Below are 27103 nucleotides of genomic sequence, written 5' to 3'. Positions count from 1 at the left end.
GGGGGGGGGGAATGCCCTGAAGCCAGAGCCTCCTCTGAACTGCATCATGTGAACACAGTGACTAAAACAGGCAGTAGTGAACACATGCACTTTTAACTTTGTCAGTGAGAGATGCTTTTAGGCGGTGAGAGTGGCTGTTTCTGGATGCTCTACGTGCTGAACATGAGTGTGAAGGTCTGTCTGAGAGGTACAATGTGACAAACGTAACCATGTGTGACGTGTATGTGTGTGTGTGTGTGAGGTCCAAGAGCTACAGTGTTCTCAAAAGCTGGTGTCTTTCTTTGTGGTCACAGGGCGATGCTGTTGGTCCTGCGCTCGGGAAAGCAGAACAGCGTGTTTGAGGGGTCGTCACAGTCGTCGGGCAGCCCAGTGTCCGCGGCTGCCAGTGGATTCCTGCTAATGACCAAGTCCAGGCTGTCTCCTGCCTCTATAATTAGGGGAACAGTGAGACAACAGTCCAAATCCCTGGTCCTGACACGGTTCACCTGGAAGATCGATGAAACCATTCTCGATTCAACGTGCTGCTACAGTCACATGTCTTTAAAAGGAATAGCTGAACATTTTAGGAAATTTGCATATTGCTTTAAGGGTGAGAATTCATATGGATGAAAAACTTTACCAGCTGGTGGCTTAACTGCGATATAACAGCATAAAGACAAGACAAATGGAAATAATAAAAGTAGTTCTACAAACAAGTTACACAACATTTTGAAGGGCCGAATTAAGGGATTGGTTGAAAAAAAAAAAAAGTAGTGGTATCAATATTGTCATCCAACTCTTGCCAAGAAAGCGAACAAGCGAATTTCCCAAAATGACAATTTTCTTTAAATATATTTTTTGTTGAAATAAACATTACCTGGAGAATTCGGTCAAAAGGTTTTAACCCAGCCTCGTCAGCGGGGCCATCAGGGCGGATCATGTTGACATAAACCCCTTTCTCCAGGAGCCCGTCGGATACGCTGAAACCAAAGTCGTGGCTCTCAAGGTCCTTCCTTATGGACACCTGCGAACACAAGGCATACACTGATAAACATCCAGAGGATTTTAAACATGAGCTTTGACACTGAATGTCATATTTTTGACAAGGAAATATGTACTGCATGCCAAAACTATTACATATAATCTTTACTTCACAATTGTAGTGATTGTTGTTCAGCTGTTCAGCTGCTCTACTGTATTTCACAGCACAGTCCGCCCTCTGTATATACTAAACAATTGAGGTTTTCACGGCCACATGCCTCTGTGTCATTTGCTTCTCTCTGGATTAAAACCAACACTTAAACAAGGTCAGCAGGTTTAACCATAACATGAACAGCTTTAATGTGGGACTTGATGACTTTCCATGATATCATGATGTGTCAACTCAAAACATTTTTAATTTCCACCCTGCAGGGCCGTGATGCGCTCTGTTATTACTGCCCCAGTCAGTCGCTCAGTCGAACGCAGCACAGGTGACTCCTAACAGGACTTCTCAGGGATCACACAGGCCGGGGTCACAGCGTGTGCAGCTGCTGTGCCAATGTATAATGAGTGCTGTGTGCTCTTGTTGTATACACACACAAGTCCTGACTGGCCGGGTATCCGCTGGGTCCAGTTACACTGTACCGACAGGCACAGTGAGTCAAGTGAAGGTATAAACCTCATAATGGGCAAATTCCCTCATGGCACTGTTGTTTATACCATGTTCATAAAGCTGTGAGTGAAGCTGACTGATCAATCAATGGCCAAATTGCAGTGAAGGAGATTAAGCACTGCAATAAGGAAATAAGAACTCTGTTTAAAAGCCACCTACTTACTAAATTCCACATTATATAATGTTACCTTGTAAAAATGAAAATAAGGGAAAATTGAGTAAAATATTATATTATTATATCTTGTGATCAATACTGATGTTAGAGAAGACAACAAGCTATTGGATTATGGGTATTGTAAAAGGTTGCTCCCTGTGCTACTTCAGTTGCGACTACTTCTGGGAACCAAGTAAGCATTTCATCAGTACCCCTCATGTACAAAACCCTTACACTGTAATTCGTGGACTCTAAAGTGTTGCCCATGTTTCATACATGTGAAGTTTTCTTGCTTGTTTTGAAACATATTACTCTGATGTGAAAGTCATTTCCTAACAAAGCTACCTTGTGCAGTGCCAGGGTGGTCGGGGACAAAATCTCAGAAGGGTCCCCTTTGCCCCGGGATGGTACGTCTTTGGCTCCAGTCAACATGTTGAGGTTGCTTTTGTTCTTAGACTCGGCATGGATTTCCTCCCTCTTAATGGGACTAATTTCAGACTGAAACATTGAGTCGTCGTCGGTCTTGGTCTCTTCTAGGTACAGACTAAGAGCGCTACCAGTCATGGATGCCTGAAAAAGCACAAAATCAAAAGGGATTTTTAAGAGAGTTGGAAATACAAAAAAAGACTAAAGCACAAACATATAAAACAACCTCTCATGACGTGTACACAGAGCCTGATTAGAGGCCAAGCCATTGTGCAAAAGCCCTTCTCGGTCAGTGTGGCAGCAGGTGCCCGGCCTGTCTTGTCAGATTTAATAACAGATTACACACTCTGGCGATTATCATAATGCTTCATCTGGCATGGTCATTTAGGCCGACACCGGTCTATGAATACATGAGTAGGACAAAGCAGATGGAGGAGAGGAAACAGGAGCAGGATGGGGGTGGAAGTGACATGCGGGCCTACCTCCAGCTCCCTGAGAATCTCTGACTGGCCGCAGGTCTCGAGGTCCTGCAGAGCCTGGGACCAGAAGCTGTCTTCCTGGTTCAGGGTGCCATGGCAACGAGGGGGGCTGACGAATCTATGACAACGCAGGAACCAGAACATGAGAGCAGCGCTGCGGTCTCGAGGCTGGTGCCGCTTACAAAAGCAGCATGGGAAATGTAGTTTTTGGGCTGCGTGCTGGAGAATCCCTTTGAAAATCTCTCACATTGAGGTTTTATCGTAAATTCTCTCCCTTGTGGCAGCTCAAACGCTGAGGAGTCCGCTAGATTAGTTAAAGCCTTTAAAAGAGTTCAATTTTACAAAAGTAACGTCACCCAAAAAAAAAGCAGGAAAGTGAAAGCATGTGACACAAAAGTTCAGGGAAAAAAAGATGCGTGAAGAGACAGATAAGGCTGATGTATCCTTGGGCGCTTTGGGTGCTTTCTGAGGAAACGTTTTTGGTGTGGACAAGGGGTGACAGAAAAAAGATGCATCAATGTGAAACACCAAAGAGCTCGTGGGCAGTTAGTAAAGCAGATGAGAGAGAGAATACCTGAGAAAGAAGAGAAAAGGACAGTTTGGAAAAGCACAAAACAGGAAAGCGTACAACACAAAACGAAGAGAGAATAATTCAGACAGTGCAGTTTGCTTTTACCAATGAAACTCAAAGGAAAGAAAAAAGAAAATCACAGAAGCTTTTATTTTTACATAGTGGTGGAAAAAAACTCAGATCCTTTCCATAAATAAAAGTACCACTACAATGTAAAAAATGTTTGATCATAAAAGATTTTGCAATCCTACTTAAGGTTAAAATACAGAGGTTTTATCAGCTGAGTAAGTATCAAACGTACTGACTCTGCAGTAAATTTGCCCCAATGAGTAAACAGTATTTTATTATATGGAGTGGAGCTAGTTTTAACCACATTTTATATAGTTAAGTAGTTTTTTCAAGTGGCATCTGGCACCTTCTAAGGGTCATGAGATGATTAATGGGGCGGCGACAAAGAAAAAACAAAAAAAAACTGCTGCATAAATCTGTTTTCAGATTTTGGTCTTTTCTGTTTTCTTTGCTTTTTTGTGAAACATTGTAAATTAGACCTTGAATAAAAGTACTTTGTTATTTTCCACCACTGCTCGTACACAGAATATGATTGAAAAGTAAATGTTTACCGTGGAATCAAAAACACTTAAAGCTGCATTGACATGAAACAACATGTTGACAAGAAGGAAACCGCAGGCCTGTGCCCTTACCCAGGTATCTTATCCCACTCATCCTCAGTGAATCTCCCATCATACAGTGCTGTGTGGTGGGCTAGGCCTGCAGAGCTGGAACTGGTTTGGCTCCTGTGCTTTGTTCGCCGCCACTCGTTTGGATTGAGCAATATATCGGATGTTTTGTGAAGATATGTCCCTGCAGAAAAACAAGAAAATCCACTGACCTCATTTGATGCAAGAAAGGAAATGGGTCATCTTAAGACAGCCAGCGTTTAGTAGACCTAACCTTGGCTACCATAGCCGGCGTCAAACCCTGAGCTATCCCAGGAGCTCATTGCAGAGTCTATACTGGGCACGGTGGCAGAGTAGATCTCAGAGTGTTTACTGGTCTTCTGGAAGTCGGTCAGGTCATCCTCTGTGTCACTTAAAAACCCCGCTTCTCTGTCTGGAGGCTGCCGGCCATCAGAGTCTGAGAAAGAAAAGCGAGTCACATCAGTTTTAGACAAAAATGCACTTACAATAAAACTCTGCTTCACTTTCACTGCCTTTAAGCCTCAGTAAAAGCTAGAACAGAGCCTGTTTTTAAAAGCATATTACAGCTCACTAGTTTGCTTTTCTTTTCTGGTGGTTTGCATTTTCTCTTTGTCTTTATGAACATTTTCTGTCTCTATTCCTTCTCCTGTAAAATACTTGTAAAAAGGTCTATACGAATAGCTATGAGTTTAAGAACATACATTCTGTGAAGGCCAGAGGGAATGTATAACTGAACACTGGCTCGTGGCATGTAAAAAAAATATCTACCGACTAAAATTACAGACAAAAACATTGAAACCATAAAGCAAATAGACTGAAATGTGAAAAATGATGTGAAAAGTGACCGTTAACGAGTCATAATGCAGCGCTGCTATTTTTTTTTACTTCTTTTTCTTTTCTTCTTTTGCCTGTGTCACACTTCTTCCTGTTTTTGTCTTATTTCTGGAGCTGTATTTGTAAGATAATTTTTGCAGACTACTATGAGTAATTAAAAGGAAATAAATAATTTGAGGAAACCTACGGTCGGCTTGTTTTTTTATCTTGAGGGTGACCGACTCCCCGGCCATTTGCAGGAGATGGATGGCCTCGCTCAGTGGCTTTCCTTTCAGACTGACCCCATTGATGGCCAGGACTCGGTCCCCTATATGAATAGCCCCGGTCCTGCAGGGGTAGGACAGCAGAGGAGACAGAGATACCAGAGTATACCAGACAGTACCGGCAGGCGGGCCAGGAAACCTGTCAGACTGCCAGTATGCTGACTGAGGCAGAAACAAAGAGGCTTCTTGTTACAGAAAAAGACGAGACAACCATTGTTTACTGTCTTGTTTGTTATTTTAGAAGAAGTTTCTAAAAGGGGGTCTCGGCAGATTTGACAAACCTCAGCCTAATGCAAGTGTCACCATCTTCTCAAATATCTATCTTGACCCCCAGCCCTCCTCTCACCTCTCCGCCAGGCCTTTCTTGGTGAGGCCAGAAATGACGATGGGGTCAAAGGGCTCCTCTGTGCCAGAAATTGTGATGCCCAGTGGTCCATTATATCTCTTCAGCTCAACTGTGTAGATTATAGAGCCTGACATCTCCAACTCATCTGCAGGACATCGGGGAAACAAAAGATTCAAAATTGTATCAGGATGCTGACGGTGCAGTTTGCCTTTTGTCCATTAATTAATTGATTATTCGAGTTATTTTTAAAGCAAAAAAATCTTAGTGGTTCCAGGTTTCAGAATATAAATATTGCTGGTTTTATTCAATTTCTATAATATTAAACTTAATATATTGGGACTTTGGAGTGTTGAGTGACAAAATAAGACATTTGAATGTGTCAACTTGGGCTCTGGGAACCTGTGATAGGCATTTTTTACCATCAGCCTGGGGGTCAGCCTCCGTCCAAAGGGTAACAAGACAACAACAGATTATATACATTTAAAACGGCTCCTGTTTTGTCCTGGGTCACAGGCCAAAGAGGAACCATTGGTTTAACTTTTGATAATGTGTCATAATTTATAAGTGTATCGCGTGTTTTTATATAAAATATTATTCTGAAAAGTAACTTTAGCCGTCAGATAAATGTAGTGACGTAAAACGCACAATATTTCCACTGAAATGTAGTGGAGCTGAAGTTCTTCAAACTTGTACTTCATTATTTTCCCCTACTGCTTCTGTAGAGGGTGTTTGTTTGGTGTTTTGATAAATTGATATACCAATGTTGTCCTCATCTTTCTGGATTCGGAGTTTGACCATGTCCTCGGCCTGCTGCAGGACGTGCATGGCGTCCTCCATGGTGCAGTTCTCCAGACGCACGCTGTCGATGGCCAGCAGCCGGTCTCCAGGCTCCAGAGTGCCTGTTCTACCAGGCACAAGAGCAAGAGGATCACAACTATTAACTGGGAGCAGGGAGCTGCTCCTCCTGACTCACTATGAGAATCCTATTAGCCTGTTGTCTCAGTGGGATGCTTGGGGGTGACCGTAACCTCGCCCTCAACCTAATCAACATTGAGCCTTTCTGAAGTAGCTGCTCTGCCCTACTGATCCAGTTTTGATAGCTCAATCCAATTAGGCTTGTATTACACAGTGGATTCACAAAACAATTTTTTTCTTCATGCATAATCCCACACAAACCTAGAAAACCTGGTTCACCCTGAACGGTTAGGTGTTGAGAGATAGCGTTTCCCTAATTCGACCTGAACTCCACCAGAAGTGAAAGCCAGAGATTATTCTTGTATTTACGAGAAAAAAAAAACCCTGCTATGAGAGCTGGAGCAGTATTATCATCAGCTCTGTGCGATGATGGGACATACCTGTGTGCTATGCTTCCTTTTCTGATGTCAGAGATGATGAGGGGCTTGCCAGGTTTCTTACTTGCTGGTAAAACAGAAGCAAAATCAAAGCGTTCTTATTTTATGATCAAAGATATGAGGATAAAACCATGTTTACTCATTTTAAAAACCACTCATCTTCCTTTTCTCTGTGTTTCACTAATTAAAGTCCACTTCCTGTTTGTGTTTTTCAGAGCTGGTTAGAGCAGAAAGGGTAATGATGAATGGCGGTACAGGCCAGCATTATTCAGAGGTAATGAGGTATGTGCCCTCATGCTTTTGCAAGCCTGAGTTTTATGGATCACAGAACATTGATTCAAAAGGAGATTTACAATGTGCAGGTCTTGTGGAGTATTATTGAGCAACACTGCCCCCTGCTGCATGCCGTGTAGCTAACAAACTCACCACTGATGGTAATCCCCAGCTCCACTCCTCTCCTCTTGGGTAGCTTCACGTGGAAGGTGCCGCTGCTGGGAACCACAGACTCTGATTGGGATTTAAAGTAAAGATAAACGTAAAACGGGAAAGCACAGTATGCACGCAGGATCACACCATAAGAAATGATACGCTCAGTATGATACCTGCAACATCAAACTCAATCTCCACTGTGACCTTGTTGGCCAGAGCAGAGTCTCTGAGCAGCTGATGGGCTTCCTCCAAAGTGCCATCTTCAGTCGGGATCCCATTAATGGACAACAGCCTGTCCCCAACCTGCAGCAGCCCACACCTCCACACAGAAGACACACACACAAAGAGTTACAGTGGAAATAAATGTCCTGTGAAAGACAAAATTTTTTTTTTTGTCCAACAGTTGATATAATGATAAAGAAGAAATATAAAAGGTTAGGAAGACATGTAATTGGGTGTAAATGTAACAGGATAATACTATGATCTATTTCACGTATCTGAATGTTACATAAATGAAATAGATATCTGAACCAGGGCTCAACTAACAAGTATTCTGATTTTTGATGAATAACCCCCCCCCCAATATATCTAGTGATTAGTATGAAAAATGTGAAAAAATACGATCACAAGGTAATAGCTTCAAACTGGTTACATAGTTCATCTTTTTTTTTACGATCTCATTAAGGTCAAGATCCTTTTTACAAGAGAGACCTGAGAAGAAATTAATTTACTCTGTTGCCAGTTTATTAGGTACACTCAGGTGTAACTAATGCAGTGATTAAATCTTCTCTAAATGAGTGTTACAATGTTCAGTTTTTGTTGAAATTGGTTTACGGAGGGGTAGATTTCACTGTATGGTTATTTTGGAGGATGTCATTTATGGTGCTGTTGAACTGTATAGCATTAGAGAGGTGTTTTTGTTACTTAGCCTACCCTCACTGATGTAAATATATAAAACCTTTAAAACTTAAAAAGATTTAAGAGGCTGGACGCAGAAAATGTCATTTTTTGCTTCATAAATGACTTAAAGGAATAATCAATTACAAACATTTCAGGTGATTACCTGTCTGCCTGTTAAACTAATCATGTCATCTGCCAAACCTGGTATCAGCAGGGCCTTGGATCTCTGCCGTCGGTGAAATTATTCTAACGAGGGACTCGTTCAGCCTATAAATTATATACCCTAACCCTAACCATCTATAAGTGCAAACATGTAAAAGGGGTTTCCATAAACTTAGAAAATCTCTTTATCAGTTTGCACTTACTGATGCTTCACTTTGGCAAAGATCTAGCTGAGCAGGGCAGTGGTCATCCTGCATTAAAATGCCATCTATAAAATGATACAGCCTCCAGGCTCGACATGAACACACTGAACACTAACCTTACTTGAACTTGGAAAATCACCTCAGCAAGCAACCACACAAACAGAAAGAAAAAAAAATAAAAATCACACATATCACACATTTAATCAGACCCCTAATTGCAAGGGCAAACACCGTAGCACTGTCAACTGATATTAATTCACTAACCATGGCTGCTCATTAACCTTGTGTGGAGGCTGAGGCACCAACATCACAGTCGGATGCTGTACTTGAGTCACTCCTGTCCAACTGCTGCTGGACTAATCGTGTTACAAGACCCAGGGGAGACGGCCCTGCGCTGGCGGCACAGACACCGTCATTAATCTTGCAAGACAAGGACAGATACGACACACTGGCCTGATCGGAGCTGTGTGTTAATTAGACTGCAACATGTAATCTTGATCAATACAATACTGCATACCGCTATAGGAGGCTTTTCACTATTCCAAAAAAAAAAAAAAAATCAAAAAACCAAACACTGGCTGCATCACCGCCTCATAGACAATGTGTGATAAATCTACTACTGGAAATGACTGCTCCTCTACATTAGTCAGAAACACCCTCAAGACTAAAGTAACTCTCATTATAAATTGCTGAGAGCATCTGTTGGCCTTTGGGCTACGACCTCACACACTATGGAAATAAACCATTACCACACCAGGGGTTAAAGCGCTTAAACTTTTTCTTAAAACTGCTGTTAAACTGTTTCAAACGGCATCCACTTGCTAGTTGCGTATGCCAGTTTAACTAAAGTCAGTGTTTTCTAGACCAAATCAACACTAAGTGCCTACAGTCATGCTAGCAGCTCTATGAGGCTCTGTTGAGCTAAATGCTAATGTCAGCATGCTAACAGGTGACAAAGCTGCTATGGCGAAGTTAAGCAGGTGTAATGTTTACCATGTTCACCATCTTAGTTTGGCACAATAGCATGCTAACATTTGCCAATTAGCACTGTAAACACTAGCTGAGGCTGATGGGAAGGTCATTAGTTTTAAGGGTTTTTGGTCATACACCGAAGTGCCGGACAAATTAAAATCTTATTTTAATTTTAGTTCATCCTGAGGGGGACATGAATGTGTTTACCAAATCCAATCCATCCAATAGTTGCTGAGACATTTCACTCAAAACTAGACTCGATATAGTCACGGTGGTGCTAGAGGAAAAGTCAGGGGGTCACTTAAGTCATTACGATTCATCCTCTGGGGAACAAGAACATCTGTACAAAATTTCCTGGCAATCCATCCAGTAGTTATTGATCAGCCTGGGCCAGTCTGCCGGACCAACCAACCAGCATTTCCATCCCTTGAGCCATGCCGCCAGAGCTGAAAATGAACATAACTCCTTCTGTGAGTCCCAACCCCAAATATGGGAACCACTGCATTAGACGTATGCAGCTCTAATGTGCCTGCCTTCAGCTGAAATACTCATTGAGACACCAGGCTAAAATTAACCTTTTTTTCACATGTGGCTGAATGATTAGTACTGGGGCCTTCTCATTCAAGGTGACTCGCTATATGATATTTGTTTACTCGTTAGGTGTCTCAGCGTGTTACCTCTCAGCTGGGCTGTCGGGCTCAATAAAGCGGATGACTGGGGGAGCGGACAGGGTCTCTGTGGCAAAGACACCCCCCTGCAGCTGGATCCCAAAACCTGTGAGCGGATCCCCCCTCAGGACGACCTCGCTTGTTTCCACATGAAAAACCTGCCCCCCTGGGCCGACAGAACTAGAGGCCAGAGATACTGAGGCAGGGAGGGGACACATCAGAGAGAGACATTAGTGGAGAAGTGGCAGATAAATGGAGCAAGAGAGGGAGATTGCGGGAGACAAAAAAAAATGGAGGAGGGTAAGGGGAAGAGACATGCACCCACAGAGACGACATGGGAATGGAAGGGGAATGAGTCACCTATCGGGGTTTACGTCACTCATGTTTACGTCACCCACGTTTACGTCAGTGATCAGTCAAATCTGTTCACACACCGAGAGGGTGAAATCAGAGGGAAAGGTGCTTTAACAGCACTCAATTTTTAAAGGGTCAGTTCACCTAAATTACAAAAACAAATCCCTTTCACCTCCAGTGTATGAATGTTGGAAGCAGGAAGTTTATAGACGTACACTCAGATGCCAGTTTATTAGGTACACCAAGTTAAAACTAATGCAGTCTAATACAACAGCCCTGCAGTAATTAAACCCTTCCTGCATGAAGGTTATAATTCTCTGCATTGTTCAGAGAGGTGTTTGTTATTTAGCCTACTCTCACTGGTGTTAATGTGGTAGACAAAATAATAGAAACACATGTCAGTATAGCACGAAACAAATCAACAGCACCACAAATGATCATAAAGTTGAATCAATACCTCCTAGAAACAGTGTCAACATTATAACCTTTGTGAAGGTAGGATCTATTGCAGGGCTGTTATGTTACACCATATTATTGGCTGCACCTACCAAACTGGCCACTGAGTGTACATCTCACACCTCAGGCGATAAAAACAAAAAAAAAAATCTGTAGTACACTACAACATAGTAGGTTTGAATTTCTTTGTAATTTGGTTGAACTGACCCTTAAATGTGGGAAAAGAGGCAGGTGGTGTATCATACGTGAGCTCTTGTGATCCTTCTTCCTGTTCCTCCTCCTGCCAGTCGAGCTGCGGGGGCTGGTGGGAGCGATCGGAGGGATGGGGCAGGGCAGCGTGTTGCTGCCCTGGCTGCTGAAGCCTGAGGTGGCTGTGGAGGAAGGGGAGAAGCCACCACTCACCAGAGCTGAAAGAAGACATAGCACTACACGTATCAAAAAGCTGGTACAGTCAGAGCAAGCCACATCAAGCGTGACATTTTATTCACATCCACAGGAGCAGCAAACACTCATGGGAACATGCAGCAAGAGCAAGAAACGGTGGTAACGATGTTGAACTAAACCTTGTGGAAAAGATTTAACAAACGTTCTGAAGAAAAGGCTCCTGCTGTGGTGTCTCGCCAGAAGCAGGGCTGTCACAAGTGATAACTTACATTTGCAGTGGTCCTGCTGGTTGTGTGGGTGGCTTGGGCTGCTCCATGTCTTGCCGTGGCTGGCATGTGGGGGATGGCAGTAGTTGCTGCTTTGGTCCCAGTGATGATGGTTGCTCTTCTGCACTTTTACTGCAGCGGTACGGAGCCAAACACATCCATTAAGTACACCAGACCCACTCCTCTGTTGGGCACTTTTCTAAATTCTACCCATGAAATCACTCTTTCATTCCCATGTCTAAATTTGTACCACACCACATGGTGCCTGGAGGATAATTCAGAGCAGAGTAATTGATATTTAATGTTTTCGTCATGGTACACCACATTAAATCCTGTGGTTTAATGTATTTTTACATCTGAGAATCAGTTAGAGACACAGAACTGAAATATCTGAATGGGAAGTGCTGAGGGGTCTCTTACTTTTACTTGCAAGCTTCCAATAAGCTGAGTGCAAGCTGGAGATCATTTCTATAATTTCATGTTCAAAAGAGCCTAAAGGAGCAAAAACAGTCTGAGTAAGTTGACCGCTGAGCATGGTGTTGTTGTGTTTCGCAGGAAGTGATACTGGCTCTTAGGAGGCATGCGGCTTGACCTTGATTGGGAGCAGCTGAAAGCTTGATTGCTGATGATGCGGGGTGTCAGTCTCTGCATCTGATTGGCAGACAGTTTGGACTATGTGTGCTCCAATTTAATCCTGGGTGATTCATATTCAAATGCTTGTTCGTGTGCTTTTTAAAATTTTTTTATAAATAGCAATTCCTTTGACTTTTCCCTGCTGTAAATGAAATGGAAAGTGCGGATTGTTAATTCTGAAAGGCTTCTTACCCGTTATTTCAAAGCCATAACACAGTGCATTCAGTATGTGTGAAGCATTCAAAGGGAAACAAGTGACCTCCTGTATGACACACACCTCAATAATTAACTTTCCTTTACAGTTTAATGCAGCTAAAATTGTCACAGAGTGTTACATGTGACAGTAATCCTTGCTGCTTCATTTTCAGGGGTCTAATCTCTGACAATTTGCTCACATGGATGAAGGAATTGCTTGAATCATGGATGACTGCAGCCTGGGACTTTTGCCACATTCAGGGAACCTGGTTAAATCCAACCGCATGTAATCAGAATACACGCAGGAGAACCTCTGGCCTTTTTCGGAAAACTAGCTTCTATCAGACTCAGTCAAACCTGCGAAGCTTTGGCTCTGGCGGCTTAAGTTAAGCTCACCTAGGGGAAGCTCTCCTAGAAATGGTGTTTTTCGATCCACGCCAGTGGAAGAAACATTAACTCCTAATCTCCTAGTTGCCATATCAGTCTTATTAAATCCCCAGAGGAGATTAGACAAATTGCATCTTATAATCATGTCTTATCCTGGGGGGAGAGGAAGCTGTGAAAATATCATTTTATCATAGCGTCATGGAGCCTTACTCGAGAAGTGAATCATTATTGAATAGAAATTCAGAAGGTAAGATACATGCCTGTAATTTCATAGAGAAGCGATACCTGTGCTGCACTTTGAATTGAGACAGCTGAACGGTCAACAGGAGCCAGTGGGAAAGCATTTAAGTAGTCTTGGTAAATATTCATTTACATGCCTTTTTCAGTAGATTTCACTCTGTATAAATGTATGACACTCGTAAAAAAAAAATAAAAAAAAAAACCCACCAGAAAATAAAAATAAATGACAGAAGTTTGGCAAATAAAAGACCACTCAAAAAATGATCAAACATAAAGAAAAATAATTGATGAAAGGATTCAGTGACCACAGAGGAGAATAAACTACAGCTTATTTCCCTTTGTCATGTTGCATGATTCTTCTGTGTTCACATGTTAAGGAGTCCCTGCAGCTGCTGACCCAGAAATAAGTCTGCAGAACATGGCACGAACATGATCTCTGACAGATAAAGTGTGTGCTTGTGCGTGTGCGAGTGGCTTGTTGGTATGCGTAGGAGAGTGAGCGTGTACCCACAGTCAGAGGGATTGTGGCCAGCAGCGTGCACACGCACACACACACACACACACACACACACACACACACGGGCTGATTCACAGCACATGGAAGAAGCTGGGAGGCAGCCAGGCTCCTCACAGCTGTACGTGAAATAGCTAAGAGCACAGCAGTGACAATACATATGGTAAGGACATCACGTTGGAACTCCAGCTTGTCTATAGTGTATTTTCCATAATGTCCACAGAGCATCTTTGGAAGATCTAAATGATGTTGTGCTGATCAAGTCCACCTGCGCAATTGGGCCACATGTTTGAATATTATTATTACATACAGTGGTGGTACTCGGATCTTATACTTAAGCAGAAGTGCAGAATGGTAAAAATACAACACAAGTAAAAGTCCTGCATTCAAAATCCTACTTGAGTAAACTATAGATAAAATATAAAAAGTAATCCTACTTGTTCTGCATTAAAATGGCCCCTTGTGACTGATATATGATTATATATAGTGTTTTTCGATTGTTAATTATGATGCAACAACGTGCATGCAGCATTTTGCTGTTGTAGCTGGTCGAGGTGGAGCAGGTTTATCTGCTTTAGACGTCATTTAGTCCAGTGATTTCCAATCTAAGGGTCAAGCCCCTCCACAAAATAATTAATTTGGTGGGAAAGAGAAAAAAACAAGTTTCCTGACACATTTTTGATTTTTATGACATCTATATTATTGTAAATTAAATTTCGTTGGGTTTCTGATGTTTTGTTGGACAAAAGCAAGCAATTTGAAGATGTATGCTTGGGTTCTGTGAACTTGTGACGAGTACTTTCCACAATTGTTTTGACATTTTATAGGCTAAGCGATTGATTAATAAGAAAAATCAACAAAACAATCAACAATGAAAATATTTGCTATATGCAGCCTTCAATGACCCATACTTGCACTTGCCACTTGCTTTGTCTCTAATCATTTCTCACATCTCTCTGATGTCTGTTTCTGCAACACCTCACAGAGATTCGCTTTGTTTTGTGCATCACCCCGAGGACATACCTGTGTCTTGCGGCCTGACAGGAAGTCTGCTCTGATTGACTGGGAGGATCTCCAGTTTTACGGCATCAGAAGTGCTGGCGAGTAGCTGCGTGGCCTCCATCAGTGAGCAGTGCTCGGTGCTGGTCCCGTCTATGGACAGAAGGATGTCACCTACATGCAGTGCTCCACACCTGAGACAGTGAGATGGAGGCACATTGTGTCAGGAAAGCTTTTGATTGGTAGGAAAGTAGACTAATGTAAGAAGTTGGTCTTACCTTTCCACCACGCTGGCTGCTTTTATCTTGTCAATAATAATAACTTGTTTACTCTTGTATATTGTTGTAGTGAGGCTGATCCCCAGGCTGGCTGAGAGACCTCTCACTATCTCCACCAGCAGAGGGCCTGAGGCTTGCTGCACTGCCTCTGAAACAGATAACACACACAGACACAATAGAGATCAACAAGATTAGTGGATGCATCTAAAGCTAAGAACACAATATATGTCTTTTACCATCTTACCCCAGTAGTGATGCAATGACTTGGCTTTGATGACCAAAGTGGGTTTCACTGTCACTTTGACACAGTTCCTTTGACATTTGACTTAAGCAGTGATGGATGAAGTTATGAATTTGCTACTTTTTGAGAAGTAAGATGTTTTGAGTGAGTGATGCCTTTTGCCGGACAAATGACGGTTTGTACTGCTCAGTATGAAAAGCAATGATTGTTCACAATATTTTCTGTTACTAAAATAAATGTTTCTTATAGTTTTGAACCGTCTCACTGGTTCAGTCTGGAGGCAGGAGGTCTGAGTCCTAAACTCCCACATTAAGAAAGATAATGTGTGTCAAATGTCCTTGGTGACCTGCCCTATTTCGCTCAGAGCGGTGCAGAGTTTGCAATCTTATGGAGAAATACTCGCCATGGCCAAAAGGAGGTTATGCTCTGTGGTGAGTCTCGGTCTTTAGTGGCACATTTTACTAGTTTTTGACCCAATGGTGAGAAGATTTTGAGCTCAAAATAGGCTTGATTCAGTCTGTACAGACTGGTCTGTGTTGGAGGTTATTTCTTTTCACAACATTAGAACACTGGTGTCAAAATGAACTGAGGAACCATAAAAGCTGCGTGTGTGGCTAGAACTACCTGAAATAATACTGATACGTACTGCCTCGATTTTGACTTTGTCTCTTGTGAATCCCCCAATTTTATAGAAGTGAAACACTAAATCACTGGAGTGCCTCTTTATTATGCTGCTTTGAAAGTTTCTCGTCTTGTCCCCTGAAACATGTAGCATCATCAGGGTTTAGGGACACACCACAGGATGTCTGCCCATTGCTCATATTCAACCTTGTTTTATTGAGGTCATGTTAAAAAAGGGCTGTTAACACAGCTAAGACTGTCCCTAAAGGTTGTCCTAAGTGACATACATAAAGAAAATTGTTGAGATTGGACTTGCGTATAAAGAGATTCACACATTATGATGAAACAATACTATATTACCCATCTACCCTTTCCCTGATGAAGTGTGCTCGTGGGGCAGTGTGACTCCCCTGGTGGCGTCTCTAGCACCGACACTCACTCACATCCACGCAGCCAAACGGCCACATTATTTACCCTCAGAGCAATGCTGCCCTACCATGCCTCCACATATTCCCTGTGTGTGTGTGCTCACCCATGACAGAGACGTCATACTCAATCAGGAACAGAGCTTCCTGGCCGCTCTGCATCAGCATGGTCAAAGCGTCAGCGTGCCTCTCTCTGTTTAAAGGCATCCCGTCTATGCTCAATACTCGGTCTCCGGCCTTCAAAGTGCCCTCTCTGGAGAGACACAGAAGGAGAAGGAGAAAGAGATAGAGAGAGAGAGAGAGAGAGAGAGAGAGAGAGAGAGAAATAAAACAACCAGCGCAAGAAGCTCACACAAGCGTTTAAGCACCAGTCACAGTAAATCATTAAACAGTTCCACATGAGTGTTCCCTCCCAGGTGAGATGAAGGATAAACGAGATAAATGGCTGTAAAGTCTTTGATGGTGAATTACGTTTGCTCCAGTGTTTTGGTGCTCTCAGTTTTCATGGGGAAAAGTGCAATGTTGCATTAGCCTCGGGTTGAGCAGTGCCCTTTCTGCTTTGAAGATAACGTACAATATATGTGTCACAGTCACAATTTCATGCAGCGACCTGAGCATAGACTGACGCGGAACAAATAACGTGCACATGAAAATATGGTGTGTTTACTATAAAATCATTCAAAAGCATAATTCTAAAGAATCTCATCCCAGAGATGGATATGCATTTTCATTGCAGACGAAGATAAGGCGATTAGTAAAACGAATACCCGTGGGCCATACATCTCAATACACACACTATGGAAGCACGCGCGCATGCACGCACACATACAATCATTTCAATAGGCTCATTCATGCATGATCAAGACATAAAATGCATACATGACACATAAATAGCTACACTTGTACTACACACAAACACCAACTCATCCGCCCTCGTCCTCACCTGTCAGCGGGACCTCCTGGCCTGACATATGTAACCACCAGAGGACGAGACCTGCGCCAGTCCTCATGGAAGCCTCCTAAACAAAAACAAAACATGGAGATAAATCAAAATGCAAAAAAGCTGGAGCTAATTATTGTCACTGGAGGGTTTACACAAAATCAGCCCGTTCACCTACCTCTCATGACAAACCCAAAGCTGTTTCCCTCCTTGTGTAAGCACACCTCTATGGTTTTGGTTAAGACTCCTGAGGGGGTCTGGACTAAGAGGAGAGAGGAAAGGGCAGATTACTATAATCCTCTGAAGCTACACATAAAATGAAGTATCAACAATTTGCAGAGCTTTTACAAAAGTTAGATCAAGGTGTCATCTGAGTGTTGCAAGTGCTGAATCGTGAGCATGACCAAAGCATTGTGGAAATATGTTTAATTAATCTCACTGGGGAAATTAATTCTCTGTATCTGATCCATGCTAATGATTTAAGAGAAGAGAGCATCCACAGTGCAGCGCCCGGGGACAGGCTCTGTGTCTGAGACTGGTGCCTTGATCGAGGAAACCCAATAGATATTGATTTGGCCATTTACAGGTCGGATGATGTGTACCTGTTATTTCACCACAATTTTAATGACTATAATTCATTGTGTCTGCTTCGCAACTATGTGAACGTTACTGAACAAACAACTTTATGTAAGGATGATTTCAAAAAACTAAAACTTTTCAACTTTTGGCAGTAAAATCACCACATCATTGCTTACTTGGACTTACTTTTCAAAACCTAAAATGAAAGTTTTTTTGAATGATGAACACATGGAAACACATGGAGAAAATGCAAACACAGTGTAGAAACCACAGTGTAGAAACAAGTGAGGGATCATGAGATGCTAAGCCAGGTGAAATCTTAAAATACAAAGCAGGTTTATTGTTAATTGGGAAGTGGATCCTTCATTTTACATTAACTCATATTAACGAAAATACATTTCACTTGCAGTTTTCATCTACTTGACGTCGGCTAGTAAAAGGTTAGAATCTCAGAAACTCTTTAAAAAACTTTACCTTTAAAACCATTTACACCCACCAGAGCCGAGGTGGAAAAATGGCATCTGTCAAATTATCAGGCAGAGTATTCATCTTGCAGAGCTTCACCTACCAAATGGAGGCAGCTCGTACTCCACCTCCAGCACCACTCGCTCTCCAATGTTCTTCAGCAGGCTGATAATCTCATCGTGGCGAAGCTTCGACAGGTTGATGCCATTCACTGACTTGATGTAGTCTCCTACATTCAGCTGGTCACTCCTGAGGAACGTCAAGGACAGACCATCAAAGATCGAGGCTGGAAACGTGGGATGGGAATTTTGGAATTGCAAATTTGTTACCAATGTTGCAAATTTGCACCATAGTGTCTTATTGAGGGGCAGCAAACATCCATAATGTGAGAGACGCTGCTCGTGGTGATGGACCCACAGAGAATTATCAACAGCTCTGCAGTCTCTCTCCGCTTCGCAAAGCTTTTTACAGGCAGCATACAGCTTTTTCAGAGTAAAATTCAAATAATTTTCAAGTACTTTCAAGGTACCTAAACCAAAAATTTCCAGACTCTCAAAGCCTTTATCATCTAAATTGTTACTATAAATGCAACTGTGAAAAATAAAGCTTACAGAATTCCTTTGTACTCACAGCATTCAATGTATATTGACAACAAATATGACAAAAGGATTGTTTCATTTCATATATTGATTATAATTAGACTCTAATTTACATGAGTGACTGTGTAGATGGATCACCAGATGACATTGAAAATCAAGCATCTTCGGAGCAAATTCGAATTCAAGCATATGACCTAACCTTGAAAACATAACGGTTAAAAGTAAGCATTTTCCAGACATTCAGTACTTTGTGCAAATAATGTTTTTTTAGCCACTTTCTGCTCATTTTTTCAGCTTTGCAGCTCACAACTTTCACTCTTATTGCTCGAAACTCCCTGTCAGCTGCCTGTTTGTTACAGTTAGGCCCAACAATAAGAGCCCAGAAGCACATTTTGGGCCCAGATAAGTTGATCCAGTCTTGAACAAAATGCCTGTGTAATTTGAAAATTGATATTCTGGCAGTTCTGGCAGGTTTTTACTGTATGATCCCACTGTGTGAAAGAGACAGAAACAAAATCTGGTTGGTTGTTTGTTTCTAGGCAGTATCGAAAATTTGATTGTAAATCTCTTTGGACTCACTTACAGAACCGGCTGTGTAGAAAAGTGAGCGGATGCTGGAGTGGGAAGGCTGAAAATATTTCCTCTGTCAACTGTGACAGAGATTGTTGCACACGTGGTCACACGTATGACATTCTGAGTCAACATGCTGCTCATTGGAGAGCAAATTAATTAAATAGATGCTCTGCCATGCTCGCCCCTCTCACCTTTGGGCTACTGCCAGTCAGCTCTGACAGCAGACAGAGAGAGACGTCTTATCAGCAGAGCCGACCGGCCTGTCATCCGGTCCAGTCTCATCACACAATGTCACTGCCAGTCTCTTTCCTGTCTGCCTGAGTGTCTCTGCACCCAGTGAATTAGCTAGCACTTCCACACAAGCATGAACTCAGCTGTGGGAAGACAAGCTGCTTGGAAGAATTAGCACAGTGTCTGTCTTTAAACCTCCTTGGACTTGACAAGCGATGGCATATTTGGCCAAGACATTTTCAGAGGGGCTGTGTCATTCTTACAAAAGTGTGTGTGTGAGTGTGTGTGTGTGTGTGTGTGTGTGTGTGCGTGTTACACTTCAGTCACACGCTGCTTAATCATCATGAAACGTGAGTCCTCCACTACATCTTCCTCTCATGCGGTTGATGTTGGAGAAAATGAGTTTAATGTCATTGACTTTGGGGGAAATTTGTTTAACTGAATCTTAATTAAGCAATCTCTTAACAAAGAAATAAACTCACTAAAGATCTATATTGACTACTCATCACCAAACACTAAATCAAGCATGGCATGACAATATAAAATGAAAAATTAACATATACATTTCAGTTTCTTATATAGTTTCTTGGGGACTTTACTTAAAAATAGGCAGTGTTACGACATTACTGTGTGGGACCGCATCAAGCTAATCTAACACAACACCTACAGTCCTGCAGTCTGGTGTAACTTTGCAGCACGTGTATGTTTGTGGGGGCAGAATAACAAGTCAGGACAGCTTGGTGTGGTTGCCAGGTTTTAACCGCATCACAGAGCAGAGATCTCACCTGGCAGCTAGCCCACCTGGCCGTAGGTTTGACACTCTGGGCTTGCCGTCCTTATCAGAGCCTCCGGAGATGGTGAGGCCAAGGCTGCTGCCTTCCCTTTTCATCAGGTCCACCGTGGTCACTCCTCGGTGCTCCTCTGCTGACAGATACAGACACAGGCACACATCCACAGTCAGCATTAGCGTCTGCTTGACAGAATCACCCTGTCCGAGAGGCAACGAAAGACTCTTTTCTTTCTTTCCTGAAGCTGTCCCAGAAATTCTCTCTGACACACGACCACATACTTTATTTTCTCACTTTCCTGACTTTCCTGTCTTCTCCTTTTTCCCTCACATCTTTCAGTCTGAATGAATCTTTCTGACGGGTTCAGAAGAAGGAGGAGGAGGAGGAGGAGGAGGAAGATGGAGTCCATTTTATTAACGCCACACTAAATGCTGATGATAGGAAGAAATTCAGTGCATTACTGAAAAAATGACACCCACAAAAAAGTACTGCAGACTCATCGGGTCATAGATTGAAATCCAATTGTATTCTGAAGTGAATGAAAATGAGTTTGACCTCCTCTCTGATGGATATGAGGCTGTATAGTGTCATCAGAGGACTCACTCTGTCTTGCGGTCCACATTGTGCTGTGCTGTTGAATCGCTCCACGTGAAGCCTACTAAGTGTGGTTTAGTGCAAATGACAGGTATGCCACACACGCGTTTTTTTTTCTCCTTATCTAAGCATTCAAAGCAGCGTAACATCAAGCAAAACACAGCAGACAAATGTCTCTACAGTGCATGCACAAGCAAAAGCTTCAGACACGGCACGACTCTTCTTCTCCTCCAGGATGCAGGTGACTTGGGCACATGAGCACCCATCAGATGACAGATAGAAAATGAATTTACATATATATATGTGTGTGTGTGTGTGTGTGTGTATAAGTTAGGTTTTACTGTGTTGTACCTGAGAAGCTGCGCCTCTGGGACAAATGTGATTGGTCAGTTGACCCGGACTCCTTGCTCCCTTTTGAGTATGGTCCTTCATCTGAGGAGACAGCAGAGAGGTGTGGAGGTGCTGTTATGGAGCACTATGGTGGTATGATGGGAAACTCTGCAGCAGAAGGCTAAAGGAAAACATGCACACCATGGCAGCTGTGGTTTGAATTGCACCCTGGGTAATGTGAGGGAGGGAAACAGAACTTAGCCGACAGCCACATTCATTTGTCAGGTCAACTGCAACAAAGTGATCAGCCTGAACTCAAGACCCTGGAAGGTCGCTCCACTTTGATTCCACGACAATCCTTTAAATGTGTCAAGGGCTTAAAAGAGCTCCTCTCTGTCTGCAGCAGAGACCCTTGAAAACCATTAATTCAACACAAGAATACATTTGCGGTGAGCTTGATGTATGCGACCACTAAAGCATGGTAATTTTCCTGAAAGACCAGCATATGGTTAATGGACTGTTCAGGCATATGGAGAGGAAATCATCATTTTCATGTCATTTACAGCAGCTGCTACAGAAATCCATTGAAATGTTCTTTCTGCTCAGCAAGGAAACTGATTTTTTATTTTATTTTTCCCACAGTGGGACCCGTTTCTGACACAGCACAGGGAGGGCCTCAGATTAGTAGAGCCACTGCTTGGCCATCTGAACCTGAATGGAAGCCATACAGCATGTCAGCAGTCACAGCGATGAGGAAACTGACTTGGCACTTCTTTAATCCTGTCCACCGCGGATTACCTTTTCAGCTGTTCAGCACAGTGATTGAACATCATATTATGTACTTAAAGACAAGCTGTGCCAAGTGGAGGTTTTGATGCTGCGCAGTTCTTTGACCAGTTAGAACTTTGTTTTTCTAACATCCCATATTCACAAACTGTATAATCTATAAACAGAGGTTTTCAAACCAAAAGGCAGGAGAGACAAAGAAGCTGCAGGTGAAATGGAGAGGTGCATGCTGGTGCAAAAATAACGGACACACGGCCCATGGAGGCAATTGAGATACTTTAATCTCTTACTTAGGTACCTCTTGAGCATTAAATTTCCACAATCAAAAATAGTACTCCTCTGTGTATTATGAACACATGGATGTGATACACGTATTTTTAGATTGTGTGACTTACAGTTCCTAAAGATATCATTAGATATATACAACGGAATGTAAACGTCCATAAATGTGTTAAGACAGACACTTCTTATAACTTCTCATCATGTTTTTAAATTCTTCAGTATCAAAGTAATCCAGCGATAGTTGTCTGTACATCCATGGGGTTCATTACAAACCGGACCTGCTAATACCTAATTTGGCATTTGCCAAAACGTGAATATAAGTATAGGCTAAAATCATTGGGCTTAAATTGTTGCCCACAGCATGACTCACTGAATCCATGCCACCATTACACTTCCTGTTTACATCCCCCAAAGAATTTGGCTAGTATTATCTACCAAATACAAGTAAGACAAGGCATAATATTAGAAGTAAAAATACCTATTAATATAACCATCAAGCGCAACAGTCATGTTGCACTATTGTCTCGATTTTGCCCGAGGGGGGACCCAATCAAAAACCTCTAAACCAATTAATGTCAGCTAAAGCAGGATATGCTTCCACGTGCTTTAGAGGTCAGAAATTAAACCTGTCATCATTTAAGAGGTAGCATCTGAGGGCTGACAGTATATCAATTTGACATAAAAAAAAAATGACATTCATGTTCTTCCAGTTTAGCCTTATTGTATCTGTACTGATTTCTAAAGACTGAACTGGGGGAGGCAAGTGCTCCAAGGGTATCAAACCCACTGCCTTCTCTCCGTCCACATCAAGTTTCCACATCTGCCCAACTGAAGATGAGGCCTTTAGACAGCTGAGAGGCATGGATCCTTTGTCAAACCCTCACTGACCTGAAACCTTTGGGCGGGCCCTGGATACGAGGAGTAAAGACAAAAGTTCATCCTTCTGGTGCACACAGCTGCATGAATCAGACCTTAAGTGCAGAAATTTCTTTACTAGACTTTGCATATCATGGCGATGTAAACTACATGCATAGGCATAATATGGTATTTCACACTGATGTTACACACATCCTTGCACACATATCCTGTCCAGTAGCTGTGAGGCACAAACATGTATAAAAGTGAGTGACACATCACAAACACAGAAGGCTGGGCAAAAGCTTCATAACCACGCGGGCTCCTGAGGGTCCCTGACAGTCCAGCAGCTGTCATTGCAGTCAAAAGGCAACATTAGCTCTGGGTAACGCAGACCCAGCGCTCTGCACGTGACTGAACATTGCTGTACCACGGAGCCATCCCCCAGCCATCCTCCTCCAGCTTAAAATAACCATCATTACCCTCACAGCCAGAATTAAGATCAGGATGAAGCTGTTTAATAAAACAGCCCCAACAATGAAACCACTACTGTAAGGAGAAAAAAAAAATCTCTGCTCTGTTGTCATTGAAGAGGAAGTTAGTGATTGGCTCATGGATGAGGTTTGCCTGAATAGCTGCATCTTAAGGACCTCGGAGCGTCACACTGTCTGAAATAAAATCCTGTGCTCCCGCATAAATATGTGGTGAGTTAATTAACTCCTCATTTAATTCAGGGCACTGCATGCCATCCTTCCCAAAACCAATCAAAATGTAGGTTAAATATGAGGGCTGCACTGACAGTGACAATGAAATCATAATGCTATTTTCAGATGTAAAACTTTATTTATAAACTGGGCCCTGCCAGACCCAGTTTATGTTGCTATATCTGCCCCAATTACACACGGCAGGATGGCATGAAGAGCTGGTGGTCCAGTCCACTCACATTTAAATCTCTTTCAACCCATCACAAGCACAACACATGCACTGCAATGATTCTACGCTCAACCTCATTTGCATTGATGATTCAGTTGCAGAGGCCGACCCTCAGGTGAACCACACGTTTAAGACATAAGCTGCTCTGTAGAGGTTAGAAACCCATCCAGGTGATCCCTTTGATTTTTGACTCTGCAAAGATCAAAGTGTGGCACTCTTACCAATGCTGTTCTTGGTGTCTCTCCTCAGACCACACAGCATGGCTGTAGTTTTTGTCAGCGCAGCCACCCTCGGGAAGTAACCTTGCTGATCTGTGGTAATGGGCAGAGAGCGGAGGTTCCACCTGAGGTAACCGGGTCTCAGCCACTCAGATAAAACGCAAACACCATCTTCGTTTCTTCATTCCCTCGCCCCAAGTCCAATATTTCCCTGACCTTTGTCCCTGTTTGTGAGACCCTGCGAGGAATTGAGCTCCAGAGGGCAAATTTTGATCCTCAGATGGTCTTTAGTTCCCGTCTCAGTTTAAACTGTTAAATGATTCTTCTCAATCCACAAAAATGCAAATCTACCAAGCTCTGCTTTTCTATAAAATCCAAAGCAGGGAGAGCAATGGTTCATGTCCTTTTCTTGCCATCTCGCCGTGGTTCCATTTTTGAGCTATTCCTCCTAATCATTTGTCCTTTTCCAGAGGGTTTATCATCCCTCCCCTCGTTCATACACTCACATGAGCTCACACACAACCCTTCTCTCTCGTACAGAGCTGGAGTGAGTGTGTTTGCTCCCTCTCTCTCCCTCTGCCAGAGGGGTTCAGTGAGGCAGGCACACAAGATAGTCACTCCCTCCCCCAGCACACACACAGACACACAGACACACACACACTCACTCTTCATCCATTTCCCACCAAGTCAAACACCCCTCATATGCACATCCTCAAACCCACCCACACGCGTATACACACACTGAAATTAGACACGACAAAACTGCACACAGCCCACACGCAGCCCAACTCTCTGCACAATTAACACCACCTGCACATTCATTGTCAGACTGAGCTCTGAACACTGTCACATTTTTCTCACATAGAGACTGCATCCCAATTTTTTAAAAGCTTGTATCTGCACAGAACTAGTATCTCTCTCTATCTCACAGACACACACACACACACAAGCACATAATGGAAAATGAATATGCAAAAATTCCTGTGCAGAACAGCTGCCTGGTTGAGAATATGCCCAGCAGTTGTAATGTTATTCATAAAAGTGCAGTTGTTGTGCACAAGGCTGTGATGCTGTGATGACAGATCGGGCGGTTATCACGTGAAAACAAGTGAATGACGTGCAAATAAAAGCAAAATAGAAACACTAAGAGTCTGAGTGGTTGTGTTAAAATTAAGCTCATGTCCTCTAAAGTCTGGCATCTCATGTTTCCCCCACAGGAGGATGAAAGGACCCTCTGCTAATCCGTGGCCCACCGAGGTCCCTCCACCCACACACAGGGGGACTAACGGCCCTGCTGACCGACCCTTCGCCACACCTGTCTGACCATTTGTCACACACACAAGCCTCGACGCCTGCCACTCCCTGACCCTGACTGCAGCCACCACCAACAACAACAAACCCCCTCGTCCAGCCTCGCTGGCAGCCCCTTCTGCCTCATTTGCTTTGGTCACTGCGGACAAATTGTTGTCCTCACTGAGACTTTGTAGGCAGAGCCATAAGACACCCATGCAAAACCACGTGTCACATCGAAACACTCTACACTATCTGAAAGTATGCCCTCTCCTCTACTACTGCTTATTCTACAGATGTGTAAAGTGATTACAAACAAACATTTCCATGTTTCCACTCGCTGTTGCATGGAGCCTAATTAGTCAGCTGTTCCAGAGGACACAATACTCTTCGGTGTAGATAATTTCCTCTGAGACTTTTGTCCTTAATACCCCATTTACATTGTGAGCCAGCATAGTCTTTCAGAGCGAGACTAATTAATTTCCGACAGAATAAAGAGGAGCGAGAGATGGAGCAGTGTGTTGGACTGATAAAAAAAAACCTGTGGGATACGGGGAAATAAGAAAAATGTTGGGTTATAATAGAAATGCACTGTTTTGCACTTCCTCTACGACAGATAATGTCATGATTAGATTAAGAGAGCAGATTTTCTTGCAGTGACCTTAGCGTACAAACAGAGGTAAGGAATGCTTCACCAAATAAACACCCTAACAAGGCAGAATTTCAATAGACAAGAAAAGGTGCTAAATATTCAAGACCTGTCAGGCTATAATGACCTGCAACTATAGTGACTATTGGGTGCTTGTATGTAAATGTTTCCTCTAAATTATTGTACAAAAACCCTGCTGAAAATAATCTACATTTGCCACAAAAGACGTGGCTATTCTAAGCAGGAGAAGCCTGAATCTCAACCTGCTCCTCAATCAAACTGACCACACTGCCATCTTATGGTGATCGGATCCAGCTGCAAGCGAAAGTCTGAAAAGCAAAATGACTAATTCATTTGTCAGCCAGCACAGATCAGTGCGTGACAAAGAAAGAGCCAGAGGGTAAGGATGTGTCACACATGCTCATGCTTTAGTGTTCACCTTTAAGGTCGGTCAGAAGCCAAGATTTTAGTCAAACAGGCCTGCTGCACACATACAAACAATTTCATTCTCTGTTTTTACATGAATGCTCATTATGCATGTCATCTGATGGCTGTTGGGGGAATTAATTGCAGATAAACTAGTTAAAGACAAACACAAATAATCAACATTTCAAAAAAAGTCTCACATGGCATGTTCTACAATATTTAAGACATAAACTCAACATTTTCCAACAAAAAAAAAGAAAAGAAATGGCTTTCCTGTCAGCTTTACCTTTGGCTCTCCCTCTGATGATGCCCAGTCGACATCTGAGAGAAAAAGAGAACATCCTCCTCTTTCCTCCTGCAGACCGGCTGCCTTTCCTCAGGGACTCTGTCTGAGGGAAAGCGAAGGAAAGCTGCTTGGGAGAGAAGCGCCCCTTTCCAAACACTACCCTTGCTGACATGTTCATTTTCTGACCAGTGACAGG

The 27103-nt window shown here is 42.8% G+C and overlaps 1 protein-coding gene across 1 annotated transcript; it reads right to left on the bottom strand.

The window, feature by feature from the left end:
- Nucleotides 1-287: 287 nt before the first annotated feature.
- On the bottom strand, nt 288-27103 carry LOC139209770 (glutamate receptor-interacting protein 2-like). Its single transcript, XM_070839624.1, has 24 exons — nt 26908-27103; nt 21204-21284; nt 20256-20394; nt 18171-18316; nt 17202-17285; nt 17027-17102; nt 16191-16336; nt 14797-14944; nt 14543-14712; nt 11554-11682; nt 11146-11307; nt 10100-10286; nt 7359-7504; nt 7183-7263; nt 6760-6823; nt 6163-6308; nt 5405-5549; nt 4983-5122; nt 4215-4397; nt 3965-4124; nt 2696-2810; nt 2133-2357; nt 857-1003; nt 288-485 (listed from the first exon to the last, which is right to left on the bottom strand). Exons 1-24 carry the CDS (start codon nt 27083-27085, stop codon nt 288-290), a joined length of 3396 nt encoding a protein of 1131 aa, XP_070695725.1. The 5' UTR covers nt 27086-27103.

The sequence above is a fragment of the Pempheris klunzingeri genome, chromosome 11 (assembly GCF_042242105.1).
Source record: "Pempheris klunzingeri isolate RE-2024b chromosome 11, fPemKlu1.hap1, whole genome shotgun sequence".
Lineage (NCBI taxonomy): Eukaryota > Metazoa > Chordata > Actinopteri > Acropomatiformes > Pempheridae > Pempheris > Pempheris klunzingeri.
Note: the sequence above shows the minus strand (reverse complement) of the source record. Positions and strands in the feature narration are given on the sequence as shown.

Excerpts from the sequence above, each read along its gene's own strand:
- LOC139209770 (XM_070839624.1), bottom strand. The coding sequence starts at position 27,085 with ATGAACATGTCAGCAAGGGTAGTGTTTGGAAAGGGGCGCTTCTCTCCC. Across the intron at positions 17,103-17,201 it reads CTTTGGGTTTGTCATGAGAG|GAGGCTTCCATGAGGACTGG; the intron begins GTAGGTGAACGG and ends GTTTTTGTTTAG. Across the intron at positions 11,308-11,553 it reads CCAGCAGGACCACTGCAAAT|CTCTGGTGAGTGGTGGCTTC; the intron begins GTAAGTTATCAC and ends GTCTTCTTTCAG.